Consider the following 24,517-nt stretch of genomic DNA (forward strand, 5'->3'; position numbering starts at 1 on the left):
GGTCAAGGTCACAGAGCAGACAAGACCTTCTGACTCCCAGGCCCATACGCTTTCCACTAGGCCATGCTGCTTCTCTAAGGGGAGGAAAAAAAAAAGTTACATTCCTATACAATCACTGGACTGTCAGAGGATCTCAAGCAGTTAACTGAGTGCCATATTACATTGCAATTTTAGGCCAGTTCATTTTGTCATGAGAAATTTCCTTTACCGAGATTAGATGCCTTCTGGAAAAAAACAAAAACAAAAAAACAACATTCTCTCATTTAAACCAACTTTGTGACTTTATTGATGGGCGACAACTTTATACCCCTGGATATCACTAAACTGTGTACAATTAGGAATTCAACATTATAGGAGAGCAGACAGCAAAATTAAACAAAGCAGACTTAGAGAAATATCAATCTTCATTATTTTGTCCATTTTAAAATCTTTTGTACACAGAAGCACAAATGCAATTTGAAATATTTTAATAGCGATAAAGTTACAATCACCCATCTATATAGACTACCATTTTAACTCCAAATATTTTTTCTGCAATGTGGGCTTAAGCAGCTTCCCTTCACACAATTATTAAAATCTGCTTCTCGCATTAGGAACCAGTAACTCTATTTTATACATTTTCTTTTGAAGTAGGACAGTTTCTTCTCTTGACAACTGGCTTACATTTTTCCATTTATGAAAAAAACTAAAGGGGAAGGTGAAGTGGAGAAGAGATATGGATTTTAAAAATTTATTTTTTAAGATAAAATTCACTTTCACAGAAATTTACAAGTTCAGTTGCTGGTGCAGGGTTCTACTATGCAATCAGACTGGGAATCAGATGCAAATACCTTTAATTATCTTGGGAATCAATTTTTTTTTCTTTTTCACGTAAAAGCTTGGTCTTTTAATTTTATAATCAAGTGACAGTCTTTTCCACCAAACGATTTCAATTTGGAAGTTAAAACAAACTAAACTGTGCACAAACCCCAAGAAGTTCCTTTTCACGCTATCCCAAAGTTGCAAAGGGGAAAAAAGTTTCACTCAAAGCGATTAGAGGAGGATAAAAAGTTAGTGAGAGGTGGCGTTCTACAAAGCGGGTATCTTGCACACACAGCGTATCGAAGGAGGTTTCACAGCAGATCGACTCGGCGGTAGTACAGGAGGTAGGCTGTGCGTTCGGCAGACGGCTTCACCACCTGGTATTGGTTGATCACTTTGACTGCCTGGTCATCAATGCGGAGCCAGCCATTCAGACCGATTTGGAAGACGTCTGTAGTGTAATGACCACCCGTTGCACTGTTTCCATGATGATAGACCACTGGAGTGACAGATAAATGATCAATCAGTAAAATGCAAATATGATCTCAAAGCACTCAAAGCTGAGTAAAGCACGGGAAAGAAGTCGACCTGATTAACGTGTTTGTCAAAGAAAGATGGAATAAGGACAATCAAATATGCGTTTCACAATACCATTCCTCACCAAAATAATAAAATAAAAATAAAGAGATCTCGGTGGATACACTAAGTTTCTGAATAAAAGATTAATATAATTAGAAAGCCAAAGGACTTTAATGGGCCAGAGTAAACAGATTTAATCAGCTTCAATTTTTAAACATATTTCTTCAGGGTTTATCTATTAGCTTGCTTTCCACCGAACACCAAAAATGATAAAAAGTTTTATTTTCATACATAAACATTTGGCTATAACTTGCACATAAGCCAAATACAGACAGGACCCCTTTTTTTTTAAAATGGTACTTATTAAACATTTCTTATGTGCCAGGTTCTGCATTAAGCACTGGGGTAGATACATGATATGCCTAAGATGTAGTAAACTCAATTTTTCCTCTTAAAGTTCTACCCAGTGTAAAGATTAAACACTGAAATGTACTGAAGTAATAAAAGGGAAATATATTGAGCTCATCTCCATTTTATAAACTAGGGAAAACATTATGCTGGTTTGGCCTGCTAATTTGTTGGGTTTTTTTTTCATTTGAAAGGCATAAGTTAATATTATCAATAAGAATAATTTCTTTAATTAATCTGATCAAGATAGAAACTAAAATACCTTCCTTAAAAATGTCAAATTATAAAACTATTTAAAATTATTTAAAAACAACAAAAGCACCCAGAAAAATAGAGTTGAAGACAAACTTTTTTGTTTATAGGAAGAAATACAATGTATACGTACCGGCAAAGAGACGGTAAGTTCTGTGGCCTTTAAAATTCTTACTTTTCACACCTGGAGAAAGTAGCTCTGAAAAATGAAATAGTGGTTTTTTGAGCTACTATTTTTTTTCATCACTAAACACAATTATAAGTCACTGACATAACCTCCTGAAGAATGAAACAAACAGAAAAAATACAAACTTTCTAACATAAAAGGCAGATAGGGAAGCCTTTGACTGGTACTTGAACTGAGGGAAAAATTTGCGACATTGCTTAATATTTTATAATTGCAGCACACAGTTTCTATTAACATCCAGAAGCTTAACAAAAATTCAGTTGATCAACAATCTTTACTCCTCCAAAATATATTTACTATCATAATCACAACAAAGCATCATAGCTACAACTTTTGCAGCACTATATATGTAGCAAAAGTTTCATGAAGTTGGTTGAATTTACATTTTACTTAAGTTCTGGAATGGCTGGTAAAGAAAAAAATAAGGTTTTACATCACACTGATTTAAAAAAAACCACACTGGTGTGGTTTAAAGGAAAGAAAACACTCTCCAAAGTTCACAGTTGCACAAAAAATGGGCTACATACATACACAGTGACTAAGTATTAAGCTTCTATATGGAAGAAAAGTATTAGAAAGCTTTAGAAACTTGGGAAAATAACCTCTCATCTTATTACCTTTGCTAATTTCCAAGTCAACTGGATAGTCAATATTCTTGATCAGTTTCTGACATCCACCAGTCTTCTCATATACGAATCGTTTAAGGTGTAGAACCAGAACAGGAGGAAGCTTTTCCAAGGTCACTCTCCGGCTAATCTCAACCTAAGATATGCACAACATATAGACACATCAGACACATATCAGAGGATAAACAGAACCTAGTTTTAAAAATATTTAATTGATAAATCTGCAATATTAACTAAATACCTAAAGACACCCAAGAGGTGATTCTAAATTAAGATGAGTCAAAGACCAAAAGTAATATAAAGTAGGAGTTGGAACACCTATTAACATACCTTTTTATAAAAGTGATTACAACTAATTCATGTTATGGACTTCATTAGGGGCCTAAGCTCCCTCATTCACTGCACACATCCAATCTGTCGCCAACACCTGCCGGTCTCGCCGTCACAATATCACCAAGATCTGCCCTTTCCTCTCCATCCAAACTGCTACTGTGCTAGTACAAGCTCTCATAATATCCCGACTGGATTACTATGTCATCCTCCTCTCTGATCTCCCCTCCTCCTGTCTCTCCCCACTCCAGTCTATTCTTCATTCTGTTGCCTGTATCATCTTCCTACAGATACGCTCTGGGCATGTCTCTCTCCTCAAAAACCTCCAGTGGTTGCCTATCAACCTTCGCCCAAAACAAAAACTCCTCACTCTTGGCTTCAAAGCTGTCCATCACCTTTCCGCCTCCTATCTCACCTCCCTTCTCTCTTTCTACTGCCCACCCCGTACACTCCGCTCCTCTGCCACTCACCTCCTCACGGTCCCCCATTCGCACCTGTCCCGCTGTCGACCCCTGGCCCACGTCCTACCGCTGACCTGGAGTGCCCTTCCTCCTCACATCTGCCAAACTAACTCTCTTCCCCTCTTCAAAGCCCTACTGAGAGCACACCTCCTCTAGGAGGCCTTCCCAGACTGAGCGCCCCCTTTCCCTCTGCTCCTCCTCCCCTCCCCAACCCCCCCCCCGCCCTCTGCTCTTACTCCCTCCCCTCAGCACTGTGCATATTTGTATATATTATTTATTACCTTATTTATTTTGTTAATGAGGTGTATATCTCTATGATTCTATTTATCTTGATGATGATGTTTTGCTTTGTTCTGTTCTGCTTTGCTGTCCACCTCTCCCGTTTAGACCGTGAGCCTGTTATTGGGCAGGGATTCTCTCTATCTGTTGCCGAATTGTACATTCCAAGCACTTAGTACAGTGCTCAGCACATAGTAAGCGCTCAATAAATACTAGTGAATGAATGAATCTATTAATAGCTAACCTTGGCTTCTGATACTGATACTGTTTTCTCATCTCTCTGGCCACTCATTCTCAATCTGTTCCAAGGGCTCCTTTTCTACCTCCCTCCTCCCTACTGTGAGAGTCTTTCAAGGCCCAGTTCTTTGTCCTCTTCTAATTCTCCATCTACACCCACTCCCCTGGAGAACTCAATAGCTCCCAAGGCTTCAACTACCATCATGTTCCCAAATCTACATCTCCAGGCCTGATTTCTCTTCTCTTCAGTTTTGTATTTCCTCCTGCCTTCAAGAATCTCTAACTGGATGTCCCACAGCCATCTTAAACTGAACATGTCCAAAATGGAACTTCTCATCCTCCCACCCAAATGCCAGCCTCCCAGTGATTTTCCCACTACTGTAGACAGCACCACCAACTTGTCTCACAAGCCCGTAGCCTTGCTATTATCCTCGACTCATCTCTCGTTCAACCCGCTTCTTCAATCGGTCACTAAATCCTGCCACTTCCTCCTTCACGAAGTGTCTAAAATCCACCCTTTCTTCTACATCCAAAATGCTACTACACTAATCCAAGTACTTATCCTATCCCACTTTGACAACTATAGCAGTCTCCTTGCTGACCTCCCTGCCTCTTGTCTCTCCTCACACCCATCCATACTTCATTCTGCTGCGTGAATCATTTTACTAAAAAAAGTTCAGCTCACCCCCACTCTTCAGGAACCTCCAGTAGTTTCCCATCCACTTCCTCATCCAACGGATGCTCCTTACCATAAGCTTTACAGCACTCAGTCATGCTGACCCCTCCTATCTCACCTCTCACCTCAGTGATTTCCTACTTCAATCCAGCAGGTTCACTTTGCTCCTCTAATGCCAACATACTCACTGTACCTAAGTCTTGTCTATCTCCTCACTGCTCACCCCTTGTCCATGACCTTACTCTAGCCTGGAATTCCCTCTCCCTTCATATCTGACAGATGATCACTCTGCCCACCTTCAAAGCTTATTAAAAACACACCTCCTCCAAGAGGTCTTCCCGACTAAGCCCTCATTTACTCATTTCCCCCACTCCCTCACCCTTCTGCAATGTTCTTGCACTTAGATTTGTATCCTTTATTCACCCCATACCACTTACGTACGTATCCGTAATTTATCTTAATGCCTGTCTCTCCCTCTTGATAGTAAGCTCCTTATGGGTGGGGAATGTGGCTACCAACTGTTATACTGCACTCTCCCAAGTGCTTAGCACAGTGCTCTGCACACAGTAAGCACTCAATAAATACAGTGGAATGATTCCAAAAGCCGATACCGAGAAAACCACCGCACCAGGCAGAACTCAATCTAGAGGCTCCCACTAAGCATCTCTACAGTGCTGGTTTTCCATTTTCAAGCTTTGGTTTGTCTCTCTTGAGATGAGCTAGGTCACCCAATAAAATCTTCAAGTATCTGCTTCAATCAGTTTTGATAAATGAGACTGGTCAAGATAAACACAATAATCCCAATTTGGTATTCTCATGTACATCACAGCGTGGCTCAGTGGAAAGAGCCCGGGCTTGGGAGTCAGAGGTCATGGGTTCGAATCCTGGCTCTGCCACTTGTCAGCTGTGTGACTGAGGACAAGTCAGTTAACTTCTCGGTGTCTCAGTTACCTCATCTGTAAAATGGGGATTAAGACTGTGAGCCCCACGTGGGACAAACCTGATTACCCTGTATCTACTCCAGCGCTTAGAACAGTGCTCTGCACATAGTAAGCGCTTAACAAGTACCAACATTATTATACAAAATTAACCTTAAAAAAAAATCAAGTAAATCATCACAAGCAGTGATAAATTGTTCCTTTTCTTACAATGAACCAAACACATGTTATGAATTACAAGCCCAAATCTTACTTCTGTAACAAGTGAATGGATAGGTGGTTGGTAGGGGTCAGCTAGAATCACATAGATCATCCAATTTTAATAATATTTTAGTCTTCTCCAAGTCTCAAACTCTTTCTGTCCTTCCACTTCTCTCCCCACCTGCTTCCCTCCTTTTTTAACCAGTTAGAAACCTGCATGACCCTGGTCCAGCTTACAAATCATATCTTTGCCTGGCATCTTCCAACTCTCTCCTAATTTCAGTGGTACGGTGAGTAGGTTGGTGTAAGAAGGGTGAAGTGAGGAAGCTGGGCAGTTGCAGGGAATCAATGATAGTGTCTGGAAATTCTGAAACTTTTTTCCCAACTTAAGGCGTACTATAGGGAAGAAAAACATCTGCAAAAAAAATACAATTGGCTGCAAAAGGTTTCCTAGGCCAGAAATTAACTCACCTCTTGCTTGGTTTTTGTGGTGTAGCCTTGGACAGACTCTCTCGCCACCAAGCTTTCCAACGCATCCTGGACTGTGCGTATTTTGTCAGACTGGATATCCAACTGCAGGGTGAAAAATGGTTGCAAAGTGGCAGATTCCTTAGAACTTTGCTGATAAACTACAGACCTAAAAAAATGGAAAAGGAGTGTAAAAAAGCTATCCTTGACTCATCGCTATCTCCTAAAATGAAATGCTTGTTCAACAATTTGTGAAAAAGCTGATTTTAAACCCATTTCATAAGTTTATATTACAACTAGTGAAAAATATGATCAAAAATAGTAATAATGACTGAACCTGTCCTTACGTCCTGCTCAAAAAAAAATGTGAATAGCAGGTGTTCAACTGAAAAAGCATTCACTGGCTCCATCTACTAAATTGCATCAATTTGGGCTAGACTGGTATCCTGACCTTCCGTCTAGGTAACCCCAACTTCAAATATTTAGGGAGGAAGCCAAACAGGCTGCTGACTTCTCAAATCTTTTTCCAGGTAACAAACACAGATCAGTCCAGGGTTCTAAGAAGAGTTTGATTTTTCCAAAATGGTTTCCCTAATCTAGACCCTGAAACTTGCCTTCCCACCCATAGATTGATTCTATATATTCACAGTACATGTACTTCCTCATGCCTAACAAACTATTTTGGGTGCTCACCTTGAATATAAGTCCAGCCTGTAATTCAATTTAAAATCATCCAGCTCCAGATTTTCACTTGAAATCAGGCCTCCTCTCAGCTTTTCAGGTTCAAGAATCCTAATCTTTTCAGTCCATTCTTCTACAGAACAAACAGGTCCGTATCCTGATCACTCTGATTACTTCATTTACTCACATTTCTTAACCATTGGAGAGATTTTAGAAAGCACCAATACGATTTTGCAATGCTTGGAAAGGTGCTCTTTAACTATCTTGAGGAAACCCTGACAATTCTGGCACATTCCTGTTTTCCCTATCTACTCAGGCATAAATACTGTTACCACTGACCCACTGGGGTAAAGAGAGACTGTTTCACTCAAAAGCAATTACACACTAGGATGATAGGTCATGGTAGGTTTTCTTTACTAAAGCTTTCCCTCTGGGTTTACCTGCCAGTGCACACCATCCTGGCACAAAGGAGCACCCCTTTGAGAGCCTAAGAAACTCCTAAATTCCTTTCTTTAGTTTCTGGTTCACCAAAGAGCCCTGCAAGATGAGCAATTTCCTCTTTTGCTTTGATGACAGCATGAAATTCCTCTTTTTGGAGATGCAAACAGACCTGGTTCCTCCTCCTTTTGAGAATGCCATACAAGAACCCTTTTTAAGAGATTCTTTGCTTCTATGATGGTAAGCCTAGAATTTTGAGGAAATTACTTCTCCTTGTGATGCAGAATCAGTTCCTGGAGGCCCTTCCTGGGTATGCCCCCCTTCCAAGAATATGCAGTTCCACCAGAGATGACCAAACCGTCTGTCCTGGACAGACTGACTGATTGACCAATGCAGGCCCGGGGTACCGCATTGCTGCTATTACTTACCCTGCAGCTGGCGGTGCCAGTGGCCCACTGGAAGCAACTACCAATTTTAGTGTTAGAGTAGGGCATGAAGCTTTTATTTTTTGAAATTGGATTTTTTCCAAATTATAAATTTAATTTTATAAAATGTGGTTGAACCTACAATGCAGGGGGGGCATTTAAACATCACATTATTTTGACAAAGTCATGGACAACTTAGATTTAAATAAGATGAATCTTAGAAATTTGCACCTTAGGTCTTTGTACCTTTGCTTAAAACAAATGTCACCCAAGTAACTTTTTAGGCTCCAACATAAAGTACATGTCTCATATCAGTATTTTTTGACCAACAAATTCAGTCATGATATATCCTCTAGACCGTAAGCTCCTCATGGGCAGGGAACATGTCTACTAACACTCTTATGATGTATTCTCCCCCAAGTGCTTAATTCAATGCTGTGCAGACGGTAAGCACTCAATGAACGCTATTGATTGATTCGCTTGCGCTTTACTGGACATTTAACATTAGGATTTAATTCTTGTCCAGAAAATTCCAAAGCAAGTTCTTTTAATTCAGGTACCTCAAAAACACTAGAGAATGCCTCTTTTCCCTATATTGACAAATGTACTACTCTTTATTATGACAGCAATCTGTCAAGAGGGAGCAATAGTATTCTCCATTTGTACCGACTCATTGGCATGCAATGAAGAAATCTTTAGCACAGGAAAATAATCATCGTTAAGCTCTATATGCCAGGCACTGTACTAAGCGCTGGGGTGGTTACAAGCAAATCGGGCTGGAAACAGTCCCAGGTCCATGTAGAAGAAAGAGACAAGAGAAGCAGCGTGGCTCAGTGGAAAGAGCCCTGGCTGGGGAGTCAGAGGTCACGGGTTCAAATCCCAGCTCAGCCTTTCGTCAGCTGTGTGACTCTGGGCAGGTTACTTAACTTCTTTGGGCCTCAATTACCCCATCTGTAAAATGGGGAGTAAGACTGTGAGCCCCATGAGGGCCAGGGACTGTGTCCAACCTGATTAACTTGTATCTACCCCAGCGTTTAGTACAATGCCTGGCACATGAGTGCTTAAATAATTTTTTTTTTTTAATTACCTCTCAGTGCATGCTTTTGGTGGCAAGAAGAACTACATTTGGCTAATGAAAGGTGCTCAGTCAATAAGAGCTTTACAGTACTCATTTCATCACCAATTCTACTCTTACTACTGATATTCTGGGGGCAGCATCATACTAAGTGCTCAGAAACATAGTACCAAAACAGAAGAAATAGTTCCTATCCTCAAGGATCTTAAGGGAAGCAGTGTGGCTTACTGGAAAGAGCACGGGTTTGGGAGTCGGAGGTCATGGGTTCTAATCCCGCCTCCGCCACTTGTCTGCTCTGTGACCTTGGACAAGTCACTTAGCTTCTCTGTGCCTCAGTTCCCTCATCTGTTAAATGGATATTAAGACTGTGAGCCCCACATGGGACAACCTGATTACATTGTATCTACCCCAGAGCTTAGAACAGTGCTTGGCAAATAGTGAGCGCTTAACAAATACTACGATCATCTTACAGTTTAACAGGTGAGGCAGGCAGACCTAAACTGTATACAAACAACATGATGAGTAGAGACAGAGACACAACAGTGAACAGTTGGAATGAAGCAATATGCCCCTACGCTTTAAGGGTGGTAGACAGGTGGGGAATCAATACGGAATGCCTCTTGAAAGGGAAGCAGCATGGCCTAATGGAAAGGGCCTGGGAGTCAAAGGACCTGAATCCTAATCCAGGCTCCACCACTTGCTTGTACGCAACCTTGGGCAAGTCTAACTTCTCTGTGCCTCACTTTCCTCCTTGATAAAATGGGATTCAATACCTGTTCTCCCTCCAGACTTCGAGCTCCATGTGGCACAGGGACGGTGTCCAACCTGATGAACTTGTATCTACCTCAGCATTCAGTACAGTGCTTAACATATAGTAAACATTTAACAAGTGCCACCATTATTTAGTATTCTTTTATTTCACTCCTAAGTGAAGCTTCAACTTTTTTCAATGTCCTAAATACATATGTGCCCTATTCAAGGCCCCCAAGGAGAAGACTCTAAAATAAAGGGAACCTCCTTCTTTGATTCTGATACGGAATTTTCTCCCCTTACAAAAATGACTTACAGAAAAGATCCTTAGAGGTGTATAGCAACCCAATTTAACATTCCAGGAGATAAGGCTAAAATCCCCCCAAACAACAGCATGACAATTCAATCCTGTTTTCTTAGCTGTTCTTTCCATTTCATTCTTCTATTTCTGATGCTTTCAGTTGGTGAACTTCTACCGGCAATTTTGTGCTCAGATCCTTTCTATCCTTCCCTTAGCCTCAGAGAAAGAACTGTTTCAACAGTTCAACGTGGGACGCTGTTTTCGCGGTCTGCTCGGTGACCTAGTTTGTCTGCCGAATACGATGGGTGTGGTGTAAGTAGACAACAGCTGTGAGAATGGACCTGCAGCCCTCTTGCTCGGAGCAAACATTTTCCCTATTATTCCATTTTTGTCTAATTAATGTGCACCAGTGCAAGCCACAAGATTCTGCAAATTCTCATGTTTACTTCAACAAAAAACTCAACGCAGCTCAATAAAGACCTAATGAACAGATGTTTTAAATATGCATAATAGTATTGGACAATCTTGACTCCTTGGTATGTATACAGTCTGTGTTTGCTGTATCTCCCAAACCCCTAGGGCAATCATCGAGTCTTCTATTTGTATCTCTCATATACCTACTACAGTACTCTACACACGAATAGCTACTAAATATTTACTGATGATTTGCAAGGGTTAAAAATCACCAAATCACACCAAGTCAGTGTGCCTTAGTTTCCTCATCTGTAAAATGGGGATTAAGACTGTGAGTTGAATGTGTAACAGGGACTATATCCAACCTGATGATCTTATATCTACCCCAGCGTTTAGAACAGTGTTTGACAAACAGTAATCACTTAATACCATCTTTTTTTTTTTAAAGTGGGGGGAGTCAGTGACTACTAATTTACCTGAATAAAGTTCCTCCTCTCTACTGATGAGAAAACTTTTATGGATACAATTTAGTCAGTTCTTTCTTAATATATGTTTTTACCATGTGTTTTGGATAGCGTGCTGTAGGGGAATTACGGAATGGTCTTCCAAGCATTGCACATCTGCCTGGATAGAATATGATGTGAAAGTGAAAAGGTGTGTGCATGCATGCAATATTGGTCAAGGAGTGTGTTAAAGGTATTTGTGTTTCCTTTCCAAAGATTTTCATAAAAAATGTAAGCCTGTGCATTACTGGCCAACTGACTGTACTTAGCTACTACCCAGAAATTAAGAGAATGAATTAGGCTGTTACCAAATTCTAATTAGCTAAAAAGCCATTTTGATACTCCTTGAAAGGTATATATTTTGTGTGCCTCTTTCCTGAACAGTAGACCATAAAGCGATTAAGTTACAATTGCAATTAAAATTGAAATTCTAAAAGCAATAATATGAGTTGCAAAACTCCTGAAATAGCTGAAACAACCACAGGGGAAAAAAATGCACTTGTTTGGGGAATGTCAGAAATCAATGGAGAGCACCCACTGCCTTCAAGGGATTAGGACACTGGACGTTTCTCCAAACCACTTGCGTTTCTGATCTACAATGATCAAGTAAAAGAGTCCTAAAGGGAATGGGACTAGATCCTGGGAAGAGAACCAAATTTCTGCTTTGTAATTGGCCAATTTCTTCTCTGACTTGAGAGAAATTTTAAGGTACTAACCTAAACTTACCAATTCTCAAAACAAAAGCTCTACTCCTTCCTTTTTCCCTTCACTAAACCGGCACCCACACATACGCTGATGGGGCTGGTTTCTGATAAGTTCAGCCTCCTTCTCGGCTGGTCTCTTTAGTAGCAGCTAAGTGGGAAGACGGGGAAAGAAAGAACCAGGCAACCATCCTTGCAAACACGGAAATCTTCGTTTCAGCTTCGGAACCGGGACACAGAATAATGCTGTGCAATGCAAATGGTACTGTACCTTATATGTCCACCAAAAATACCAGTAATCGGAGTCTGAACAAAATCAGCTTGTCGAGTGATTGAGGTTTTGTTCCGGGGACCCACTTGTTTCCATTCATCCTCACTACCATCCCCTTGATCGTCTTGTTCTTCATCTTCATTTGCAATTGGTGCTTCAGGTCCATTTGAGATGGAAAATTCTGAATAAATCCAATAATAAAAAGGAATTTATCTTAATCAAGTAAAATGAGAGAAATCTATTTATTCAACCCCCAGGGGAAATGGGTGAAGAGCAGGCTTCTCGGACAATAGCCTTCTTCCCAATTTTTCATTTTGAAAAATGTTTTAGATTCCCATCAAAATAAAATTACTATTTCAGAAAATATTTGTGTGCAGCTTTCAGAAATTATACCTATCATGTTAATCTTCAGTTAAATGCACATTTTTTTTTTTACAATATACAACTTTGAGGCTTGTATTACTTTTGGTGTGGAAACCAGTATTCACAAATGAGCTTAAAATGGTGCTACCTTATATTTGATGACAAAGCCAAAAACTATAATCATCTCTTTTAAATCTCATTGTTTAAGGGAACTACAGTTTTCACTGAAACATTTTTGAACAGCTCTGGAAATTATTATTTAGAATAATTTTCAGATCCTTACTATGTAACATTCCATAATAACAATGCTTGAACAGACGATTTACGGTGAATTTTGGAAGATGTGATTCCCTTTCATATCCTGCAGACTGTACGCTCCTTGTGGGAAGGGCTCTTGTCTATCAATTCTACCGTTTGTACTTTTCCAAGCACTTAGTACAGTGCTCTGAATATAGTAAGTGCTCAATAAATACCACTGACTGATTATAGATTAGCTGTGATAAAAAAGAATTGTGGACAGAAGAGATGCCTGTGTCCCATTTCTGACCCTGTAAATGAGGTCTAGGGAGAAAATGGCAATGTATCTAGAATTTAGAGGAATATTCATTTCTCCCAGATGACTCTGACTGGGAAATATACCTACCACAGAATTACAAAAGTTTCCCAAGTGTCAGAAGAGATTTTATGCCCGGTCACAGAAACTCCTGAGTACGACCATCTTACCCCCAGAGACAATACATCCTTTACGATCATTTGCCACAGGGCAAGGACCACTAGAGATCAAAAATTGGTATGTTAACCGAGTATACAAATAATCCCGCTAGGAGGGAAAAGCTGGCTTGATATTTGGGGTGGGGAGTTGGAAAAGCAGTAACTGAACCCCAAAATACCACATTATTTCATTGAAATACAAAGATTAATTGAGTTAGCCTACTTTCATTATTAGGTGAAAGAAGCTTCTTTAAGTTCAACATTTCTTCATGCAGCCCATTTAGGATGAAACCTAGATATTCCTCGGCATCTTCCTGTCGACCCTGAAAGAAAGGAAATCACATAAACCCTACTGAAACTCAAGTGGTTCTCCGACAACACGTGAGAGTCAAAAATATCCATTTTTCCAATAGCCAAAGTTAATGCATTAATTCTTCCATTCCAAAACCTTGACGACCAGAATCGAAAGAGTAGTCCTCTCAACGTATGAGCTGCCAAAGATCATTTCAACCCTCTAGTGGTGGTTTGCCTGGCTGCACAGCAGAATAATAATAATGTTGGTATTTGTTAAGCGCTTATTTTGTGCCAAGCACTGTTCTAAGCACTGGGGTAGATACAAGGTCCTCAGGTTGTCCCATGTAGGCTGACAGTCTTCATCCCCATTTTACAGATGAGGGAACTGAGGCACAGAGAAGTTAAGTGACTTGCCCAAAGTCACACAGCTGACAAGCAGCGGAGCCGGGATTAGAACCCGACTCCCAAGCCCGGGCTCTTTCCATTGAGCCACGCTGCTTCACTAGAACACCAGAACTCCACCCCACCGTCCTCCATTTATCAAACTTTGAAAAGCAGTCCTCAACCTCCCCATTCTAGATATGAACCCGAGAGTAAAGAAGCACTGTGCTCTCTATCTCAATCGATCATATTTTTTAAGCGCTTAATACGTGTAGAGCACTGTAATAAGCGCTTGAGAGAGTACAATACTACAGAATTAGCGGACACGTTCACTGCCCGTAACGAGCTTACGGGGAGACAGACATTAATATAATTACCTGCACCCAAACTGCTGCTGCCAGGTCCAACTTGAATCTGTTCACATACTTTTGCGTTTAAAAATAGCAATTCAAATTAAATTCAAAATGCTGCACATTGGATACATTAAAAAAAATATTCTAGATGATACCTTTTCTGACAGGCTTGACTTGATTACTGTCAGTAGTCTATAAATATAAGTAGGTTCAAAGGCAGCTCCTGGGCGGATGTCCCTCACAATTTTGTCCCCAAGAGCTGCAAGAAAAATATGGCAGAGGATTTTCAATATAGCCATGGAATAAGACAGCATGAACAAAACACGTCAACGATGCAAACATGATTCCTCAACCTTAATAAATAAGCTGACATGAAAATGTATTAGCCTGGAAAAGATATACCTGCCTGTATTGGGAGCTACAAGGTCACTGTCCATTTTGGTCACTGTCCTCTATGACAGCAGTGCCCACCTTTGGATGCCCAAACCTCACTCTTTGTAAGAGTGAGGTGTGTGAAGCCAGATGGTGCATTTCTAAAAAAACTTTTGGGATGCTGTGATAAACAGTGTAGGGGGGGCAGGGGTTGTACAGGTAGTCATGGGGAGTATGCTCCAACCTGGAAGATAGGCACCAGGCAATGTTTCTTATGTTTAATTCAATTTTTCAATAATGACCTGCTACCTATTTTTAAGTTTATCTTCGACTTTACATTGTGGGCATTCTGAGGGAAGGGACTGTGCGTAATTCATTTGACCTATAGGGAAATTCCCAACTGCTGAGTACAGTGTTCTGTGCAAAGAAGGTGCTCAAGAAATGTAAGTATCAACAGCATTTATTTAGCGCCTGTCTGCAGAGCCCCATTCATTGTGCTAAAGAAACACAGTACTAAGACAATATTATCCCTTCCCTCAATGAAGTTCCAAACTAATGGATAGGAGAAAATAGGCACAAAGTGTTTAATGTAAAATATTCAAATAATTACGAGTGAATTAAAAAAAAATGAACGGATAAAAGTAAAAAGTCATGTTGAAGTGCCTATTAAAATGACGACAGGGAAAGTGGATGGGAAATAATACGAGGAGGGAAGGGCCAAATTTTGGTGAAGCAGAAGGAGGAGGGTGTTCAATAACTAGTCAACATTATAGTCTTGAATGAACATTAATTTTCATATGTTCACACTAGCACTTTGGTCATTCCTTTTATCCAGAGGGAAAAAACTCTGTGTGTGTGTGTATGTTTGTTTGGTGGGGGGAGGGGTGTTGGGGGAGAGAAGCACACATCCTGTTAGCCTGGGTGCCGTGGAGTGAAAGAGTGCACAAGTGGAGGAAAATTACCCATTATTTAAGACACAGGATAAACTCTTCAACCCATTGTATCTCTCTGTTATGCAGAACTTCAGTTAAGAATAGAACAGAAAATTGACCAAGCCATCTCTCAATTATTCTAGCTAGAACCAAACCTACCTTCACTTACCAGAGTTTCCTTTTTCTACTACCGAAAGCTTACAACCTTGAAATACTTGATTTACTCATCTTCCCCCACCCTCTACATCCTAACCTTTCCCGAACCCCTTTAATTTTACGTTAGCCAGTTCCATCCCTCTTATTCTGTAGTCACAGCTCTAGTTGTTTCCAATATCTTATATCTTGCTTACACAATAGCTTCCTTTAGTTAAAGTTTCTCCTCACCTTCAACCCACAACATGAACAACCTTGCACAAGCATCATCCTCATCACGTCATCCCCGTTTTCGGGATCTTTTCCATGGCTTCCAAGTGACTCTTGCATGATACTGAAATTCCTGATCTTGGACTTTAAGGCTCTTACCCAACTGTCCTAGTCTCTATCTGCACCCTAGCCTGGATTCTCCTACACCTAAGCAAACATTAATCTCTCATCTCCCCAACAAATATCCCCCAATACCACTTCCACCATTTTGCACCACCTACAACTGAAGTACTCACAACCCCACATATTCTCCTATTTTCTCCTATATGTAATTGAAATGTCTGCCTCTCCTGCTAGACTGTAAACTCCTTGAGAACAGGGATTATTTTTACTAATTTCTAGTATTTTCTCCCAAGCATTTATTACAGTGCTGCACACACAGTATGCGTTCAATAAATGGTACTGACTGACATACCTCCCACCCCTTGCACATCCTTTACTCTTCTTTTCCGCTAAACCACACATCTTCCTACCTGTCAGATATTTACAAAGAAATAAAGCAAAACATGGCACTGATACTTCAAAAAGAAAAGCCAACTTCTTGACCAAGTCGATTCAGTATATCGAGTGCTAAATGTAGGAGCTGTAGGTACCTTGATGGGGATTTTATTGTCAGTGCTAATGAATGAGTAGTATAAAATTACATGACATTATTTTACCAATCTAGAGTTTCCCTAGGGTATTTACCAGTAATTACATATGGTCAATTCCCTTACGTGTATTTTCATTACTGGATTCGGAGGATGTACAAGAGAAAAATTATGGGAAAATTCCCAAACCATGTTTCTATCTGGATACAACAGAGCAGTGTTGGACAACATGGTTGTGCACAAGCATAACACTGGTCAAAGATTAGTACTACACAACTTGAGTCTTCTTTAATGACTTCTTCAAAAATGCATAAACGTACTTGAAATCATCTTTATGACTTTCCAAGTGCACACTTTTAATTGGTTTGGTCAGATCTTGGAAACAAGTTAGGCTGCATTCCCACATTAACTGCTTTTGAGTTCTTAAAACCATTGCTTTGTTCTCAGTTATAAGCGACAGATGCATCATCCAATATTTTCTGCTAGCTTTTTGCTCACCTTGCTTGGCTTTTGATGGTACGGGCATATTGGTAAATTCATTCATGAGGCGAACACTGAAAAAAAGTGAGAGAAAAATGTTGGGATACAGGTCACTTTTCAATCACAAAAAGTCAGACAGACTGGAGCTAAGGGACAATGTTCCTACAATTATTAAATAGGGATTCAATGAGACTGGTTTCCCCTTTCTGTGGAAGGGGAGGAGAGGATGTTAAAAAGTTTGGTTGGTCCCTCTTGTGTCCAAAGAAGAGTATACATTCAACTGAATTCTGGGGCGACTGTCATCGTCATTGCTCTGCTACTCGTTCATTGTCCCTCTTATTTAGGTTGGCTGGGAAGTCTTGGGACCTGCTTTAGGGGTGACGTACAGGTGCTGGAAACCTGGAAAGGGCCCCTGGTTGACCCCAAGGACAGATTTGACTCAAGAGAAAACTATGACTTGGAGGGAGAAGCACATATTGCCTTTGATGACTCCTGAAGCCATAGAGTTGTACCTTTGGTAACTACTGAGTGTAAATCATGGCAATTGGGTATTTTACTAGACTAAGTGGTTGAGTTCTTTTGGAGGGTGCTAGGAGTAGGTAGAGGCTAAAAGATTCTCCCTGGGTCTGATGTTCACAAGAAACTAAACAAAAAAAATCTCTGTTCCTTATTTAATTCTGTCAATTTGTTGGCCAAAGTCAATTCAATACGCTAAGGAGCTAACCCAAATCCTTACCAAATATATGTGTGTATAAGTACAAACATATCCATTTGCAAACACGTAATTCTAATAAACAATGAAATATACCTATCTGTGAGAGGAATTAGAGCCATAAAACAGAAAAGATGCTACTTACAAACTGTCTATCATTGGTGTTGATGTGCATGGCCGTTGCTCCTTTGTATACAATGGAACGAACTTCATCAGATGGTACATTGGAGGGCAAGCAACCAGTGCCTGCAATGTCTAAATAACAGCATTAAGGAATCAACCGGGAGATGAAACACTTAGGCATATTAAACGTTTTCTGGAAACAGTCTAGGAGTTTCTTGAGGCCAAGGACTCTTTTGTAATCGTCCCAGAAATCAATCACTGCAAGGATTTATTTTAAAAACAAGCACAAAATTAAGAAGTGGTTCCGGGATGTTTTCTGATTTATTTTCAGGCATTCATATTGACCTGCTTAACTAATGCCAAGAGATCTATACATCTTTCAGTCCAAAAACTTGAAACGTATCACTATTCAAACAGAGCAATGGTCTATCTAGCTCAGGGTTCTTTGTTTCCAACACTGACAACAGGCTGCTTGTATGAAGACTGAGATGGTTGTCCCTCTTAACATTCATCCACGACAGAAGTCAGACGTAAGAATATCTGGATTTTAAATACAGTAGGAAGCAGGCACCATAAAAAACAAAAACAAGATATTTTTTGAAGGCTTTAGGGAAGGATACAGCATTGATATAGCACCAGTTTCCCTTATTGATCAGTCCTCGCGGTTGCAAAGATACTGGTTTGTGTATTAGTGTTACATTCTCCAGTAACTCTGTAGATTTAAAGATAATATGTTTAGCAAATAAAGCCTTGTTTAGAGAGCAACACACGTAAATCAGTTCTCAAACCTGATACAAATATACGGTCCAGTGTTTTACCTTTATTAAACACACCCACAAAACTCAAGGCAAATATTAGATAAGAAGTTCAAATTTTACAGTTTCTTTAAAAGTTTTCTAATACTGACAATAAATTTGATAAGTGATTATTGTTTTCCATAACCTCTTTTGATATGAAAATAATTCTAAAGAGCAAGCTATTTAGATGGTACTGTATAAAATATTGTTTGATTTTTCCACATTTTGTTGGCAGTAAAAATGGAACAGACGCTACACATTCAGTGTCATTTCCAAACACTCACTGCCCCTCCCCCCCCCCCCACCATTTTGCTTATCTCAGAAACATATGATTTAGGACATGCAATCAGTAGCCAAGTACCAAACATTAATTATTGGCTCAAGGACTCTATCATCAAAATATATTTTTAAGAAAGAAAGCAGGCAACCATGACCTACTCAGAAACATTTCTGACTGTTCCATATACATAATACAAACTTTTTGGCATTAAAATAAACTTATCCTTCATTGAGGGCAGGGAACACATCTACCACCTATGTTACACTGGACTCTCCCAAGTGCTCAGTAAGTATCAATTGATTACAACTCCTTGATTCTTGCGTAAAGATGAAATCTGTAGATACGCATCTGTGCATTTTACAAAGCATTATTTAATAGTTATCATTATTTTCAGAAATTGTCCCTGCTTGATAAACCATGCCAGATTTTGCTAATTAATACATAAAGTTTACTATTACAAACGTTTATGCGTATCTTCCTTCACTAAGCTTATTGCCCTATTATTTTAATGGCTGCTTCAGAATATTTTAGATGAAAACATATATAGGTGACTCTTGCCTTAAAATTGAAGTGTATCCTAAGAATATACAATGAACGACAAATCTATGTGGCGTGAGCAATGTAATTATACTGTTGTCCAGATGCCGCTTATACTACAGAAAAGCAAAGCTAGATTCTATGACTCAAGTAGGAAATTCTGGTAAAATACTGCTGATCCAAATTTCCCTCCCACTTTCCCAAGATATGAGGATAACATGTGCATGGAAGAGATATGCTTTTACTTTCCTTTTCCACAAAGAAATTCTGAGAAGAGGGAACCCACAGCCAGTCTATGCAAAATGAACCCAGCTAAGGGAGCTGGATTCCAAATTACAAGAACTACGTATATGCGAATCTCTGTAAAAAGAAACAAGGAAGTGAGGATTTGAGTTTTAAACCCCTTTCCTTTTCTCCATCCCCAGCCTTTGGAGACAATACCATCACTCAGTCAGGATAAGGATGCACAGGGCATCCTTCAGTCCTCCTTATACCATCATGCCAACGGTCATTCCAAGGGGAAATCCTGCCCCGGCAGCCAAGGATGAGTGGGCAAAAGCCGACAAGTGGGTATGCCTTCAGGCAAGAAGTTCATAGTGTCCTGTGAAATTTTAAATTGCGAGCAGCTATGAAAAGGCTGTGGTAACACTTCCTTTTTTATTTAATCAATCAACAGAATTCATTGGGCACTCTGTGCATAACACTGAGCTTGGAAGAGCACAATAGAGGTTGCACAAACAATTCCCGACCCCAAAGAGTACGCACTAAAATAATTATGGGAAAGGGAAGTATTTGAGTATAAGGATGTTTACGTAAGTGCTGTGAGGGCAGGTGAGTGCCTAATGAAACTGAATCAAAACTGTCTGTATACAGGGTTGGCTTTAGAAACCTGCCCCAGCCTGAGGCGGGGAAAAAAAATGACCACTCCTTCCCATTCAGAATGACATCGTTATATGACACTGAATGTGCGCACAGCATAAGTCAGTGATGCACTGTATCATCTGTTTGGGTTTCTGAACGTAGAGGGGTTCTCTGCGGGGACCCCCGAACCACCCCGACTTGCTCCAGAGCCACTGCTTTCCGATCCTAGCTCCCTGTTCACACAGCTGCAGCTTCCGACCAGCGAATACTTCTGTATTTTTCACTAATGCTGCCCCCTCAGGCATCTGAAAGTGGCCCGTCTGCAAGTTTATCATCCCCTTGAAACTTGGTTCCCAAAGGGACGTACCTAATTTCTTAACATACATGCCCTGCATAAAATGGGGATTCAATAAAATTCTAATATTCAATTATTAACATACAGGAAGAGACCCTAGAGCTTGACATTTAATTTTAGCATTATCAATGGGTTGCCATTCCTTACACATTTCTATTCAAAGTACATCTTCTCCGGGAATATATACCTGCTAAGCATATTTTACCGGAAAAGAATTCTCAAGAAGCAATAAAGAGAGAAGAGCTAAAATACCTTACTTCTACAGCAGATCATAGTCTTAAGGAATAAAAGCAACAGAGATGATAGCAGGAGTGAATTACAGAGTTTCACAATCACAGAAGCATTAAGTTCTAGTGAATAGAGCACAGGACTGGGTGCTAATCTTGGCTCGGCATATGTCTGCTTTGTGACCTTGGGTAAGTCACAACTCCTCTGTGCCTCAGTTACCTCAGCTGTAAAATGGGGATTAAGACTGGGAGGCCTGTGAGGGGCAAGGACTCCGACCAACCTGACTGGCTTGTATCTACCCAGTGCTTAGAGAAGCAGCGTGGCTCAGTGGAAAGAGCACGGGCTTGGCAGTCAGAGGTCACGGGTTCTAATCCGGGATCCGCTGCTTGTCAGCTGTGTGACCTTGGGCAAGTCACTTCACTTCTCTGTGTCTCAGTTACCTCATCTGTAAAACGGGGATGAAGGCTGTGAGCCCTACTTGGGACAACCTGGTTTCCTTGCATCTACCCCAGTGCTTAGAACAGTGCTTGGCAAATAGTAAGCACTTAACAAATACCAATATTATTATTAGTACAGTCCCTGGCATAGTAAGCATTTAAATACCATTTTTTAAAATTACAGTAGAATACAAAACTGCTCGAACTGTGCATTAAAGTTGGCACTGACGAAGGAGAACACGTGAAGCCCTCTAGACTGTGAGCTCCTTGAGGGCAGGGAACGGGGCTACCATCTTTGTGTATTGCCCACTCCCAGGTGCTCAGTACAGTGCTCCGCACTTAGTAAGCATTCAATAAATACCACTAATGGATTAAAGTCAAACTGGTTTGCATACCAGTCTTTCTGGTTGTGGCTCCACACCAGTGTCGTGTCAAGTTGACCTGCTTCTTTGCCAGTTCCTGGTGTAATGCTGTCATTTGGGAGGCTGTGGAAGCTGCCCAGTTTTACGCTCCTAACCTGGACGTCACCTTGCAGCAATCCTGTATTCTCCCCGACCTCCACAGGGTTCGGGGCCTAAGAACAGCATTGAGGGCACTCAGCACGGCAACTGGAAAAGGCAGCAGAGGAAGCATTAGAGCTCAACTCCCACTGTGAGGCTCTAAGCAAGCACCTCTTCTGCATGACTTCTCCCTTTAGCTAGTCCATGACCCAAAATGGTCAATTTACACCTAAAGTAAAGGAAAAACCCATCAGCCACAAATGCTGATTTTCTGGCCCGTAAGAGATTGTTTTCGAGTTTCTCCTTTCTCCCGAAAATATAATAAATTAGAATGAGTGGCTTGATTACTTAGGCCTGGGAGAGTATAGGAATCAATTTTATTTCTCTTAAATAAAAATGAGAAAGACTGACTCCCTGTGGCCACTTTAATGACTGCAAACAAATATTCAGAACATTTCACACAAACGTTAACCCAAAACGGCACACGACGGGGTCAGGTTAGGAGAAATCCTGAGAGAGATTAGTCAGATCAGACCTTCGCATCTGTGAGCCGCTATGTGGTGCATCGGCACACCGTGGGGTAACGTGAACAGGTGAGTCGGTCTCCACTTACAGGGCCTCGCCTCTGCAGTCTGTCCTTCCCAGCCTTTGAGATGTGCTGAAATTCAACAAACTGATTTTTCTTAACAGGAGAGAGAGATGGTAGGAAATAGGAACTCGTGAGGAGGATGACCACGTATACGGAATCGGACGGTCATCTCACGGGCCTGATCCTGTTGCTTCCCAGAAGCCAGAACCCAGAGCAAACCCCCAGGGGTAGGAAGCCTAGCACCCGGATGGAAACTCTCTGGAGGGAACCAGAAAGCTTTAATTCCTCTACTGCCAGCCTCTCTCTGGTGGGCAGGAATTCATGGTGCCACATTCCAAATCTAAGTGCCAGCTCCACGGGTGTGGTTGAGATCACTGTTTTCATCCCCTCTGCTTTTTAAACTCGACTCGGAGACATATTCCTCTCAGGATTAGAGAAGATGGCACTCCTGAGCAGTGCTGGGAAGAGCTAAGCGTTTCCAAATGGAGCTGAAAAGACCTTAAAACCCATCTTTCTGACCCTCTAGGATTTCAAAGCCAATCCCTTTCCTTAGAGTGGCCATTCATCCACTTTAATACCCAACAGTCACTTTCAGCTGGCTTGTCCTCTTTCAGGTTTCAATGAGCTACTCAATTTAGTTCAGTATCTGTTTCCCCTCTAGACCGTAAACTCCTTGTGTGCAAGGAGTTATTGTCCCATCTCCCACGGAGAGTTCTCTACACCCGCTGTCTTGAGTTCCTCTCATCCAATTCTCTCCTTGATCCCCTCCAATCTGGCTTCTGCCCCCTTCGCTCCATGGAAACCGCCCTCTCAAAGGTCACCAATGATCTCCTCCTTGCCAAATCCAACGACCTCTATTCCATCCTAATCCTCCTCAACCTTCCAGGTGCCTTCGACACTGCCGACCACCCCTATTGAAAACATTATCCAACCTTGGCTTCACTTACACTGTCCTCTCTCTGGCCACTCACTTTCAGTCTTAGTGGTCTCCCCTTCCTCCCATCTCCTACCTGTTGATGTCCCTCATGGTTCAGTTATGAGCCCCTTTTATTCTCAATCTACACCCACTTCCTTGGAGAACTCATTCACCATGATTTCATCTACCACCTCTCTGTGGAAGATACCCAAATCTTCATCTCCATCCTAGAACTCTCTCCCTCTCTGTACTTTCGCATTTCTTCTGGCTTCGAGACATCTCTACTTGGATGTCCTCCCGTCACCTCAAACCGAATATGTATAAAATAGAACATCTTCCCACCCAAACTCTGTCCTCCCCATGGCTTTCCCATCACTGTACATGGCACCTCCATCCTTCCTGTGTCACAAGCCCATAACCTTGGCGTCTTCCTTGACTCCTCTCACTCAACCCACGTATGCAATCCATCACTAAATCTTGCCGGTTCCACCTTCACAACATCTCTAAAATCCACCCTTTCCTCTCCATCCAAACTGGTACCATGTTAATCCAATCACTTATCCTAAGCCACCCTGATTACTGTATCCGGCTCCTCAGTGACCTAGCTGAATTCTCTCTCTCCCCATTCCAGTCCATACTTAACTCTGCTGCCTGGATCATTTTTTTTTTTTTTTTTACAAAAACATTCAGTCCACATTTCCCCACTCCTCAAAAACCTCCAGTGCTTCCCTATTCACCTCTGCTTCAAACAGAAACTCTTCACTATTGTCTTTAAAGCACTGGATCACCTTGCCCCTCCTACTTCACCTCACTGCTCCTACTACAACCTGGTCGGCACACTTCGCTCCTCTGTTAACCTCCTCATTGTACCCAATCTCTTGCCCACGTACTGCCTCTGGCCTGAAACACCCTCCCTCTTCATATCCAAAAATTACTCTACCCCCTTCAAAGCCTCAATGACGGCACATCTCCTCCAAAAGGCCTTCCCCGACTAAGCCCTCATTTCTTTTTCTAGCTCTCCCTTCTGTGTCGCCCTCACCTGCCCCCTACTCCCCAACCCCACAGCACTTATGTACATATCTGTAATTAAATATCTGCCTCCTCCTTTAGACTGTAAGCTCGCTGTGGGCAGGGTTTGTGTCTATTGTTGTACTGTGCTCTCCCAAGCGTTTAATACAGTGGTCTGAACACAATAAGCGCTTAGTAAATACGACTGCCTAACTGCAAGAAGTTTGCAAACTCCAAACTTCTGGAATGAGCTGTTTTCACCAATGCTTCAAG

The 24,517-nt window shown here is 41.1% G+C and overlaps 1 protein-coding gene across 2 annotated transcripts in view; it reads right to left on the reverse strand.

Moving 5' to 3' along the window:
* Window positions 1-257: 257 nt before the first annotated feature.
* USP10 (ubiquitin specific peptidase 10) overlaps window positions 258-24,517 on the reverse strand; it is a 59,181-nt gene continuing 34,921 nt past the window's right edge. For both annotated transcript variants that reach the window (XM_001510436.4, XM_007671652.3), the window contains 10 exons: window positions 18,357-18,448; window positions 17,759-17,868; window positions 16,920-16,975; window positions 14,260-14,363; window positions 13,300-13,399; window positions 12,003-12,183; window positions 6,447-6,612; window positions 2,845-2,989; window positions 2,174-2,239; window positions 258-1,300 (listed from right to left, as the gene is read on the reverse strand). In XM_001510436.4, the coding sequence (XP_001510486.3) occupies window positions 1,113-1,300; window positions 2,174-2,239; window positions 2,845-2,989; window positions 6,447-6,612; window positions 12,003-12,183; window positions 13,300-13,399; window positions 14,260-14,363; window positions 16,920-16,975; window positions 17,759-17,868; window positions 18,357-18,448 (1,208 nt within the window). In that variant the 3' untranslated portion in view covers window positions 258-1,112. The remainder of the gene's footprint in view (window positions 1,301-2,173; window positions 2,240-2,844; window positions 2,990-6,446; window positions 6,613-12,002; window positions 12,184-13,299; window positions 13,400-14,259; window positions 14,364-16,919; window positions 16,976-17,758; window positions 17,869-18,356; window positions 18,449-24,517) is intronic.

This window comes from Ornithorhynchus anatinus, chromosome 11 (genome assembly GCF_004115215.2).
Source record: "Ornithorhynchus anatinus isolate Pmale09 chromosome 11, mOrnAna1.pri.v4, whole genome shotgun sequence".
Classification (NCBI taxonomy): Eukaryota; Metazoa; Chordata; class Mammalia; order Monotremata; family Ornithorhynchidae; genus Ornithorhynchus; species Ornithorhynchus anatinus.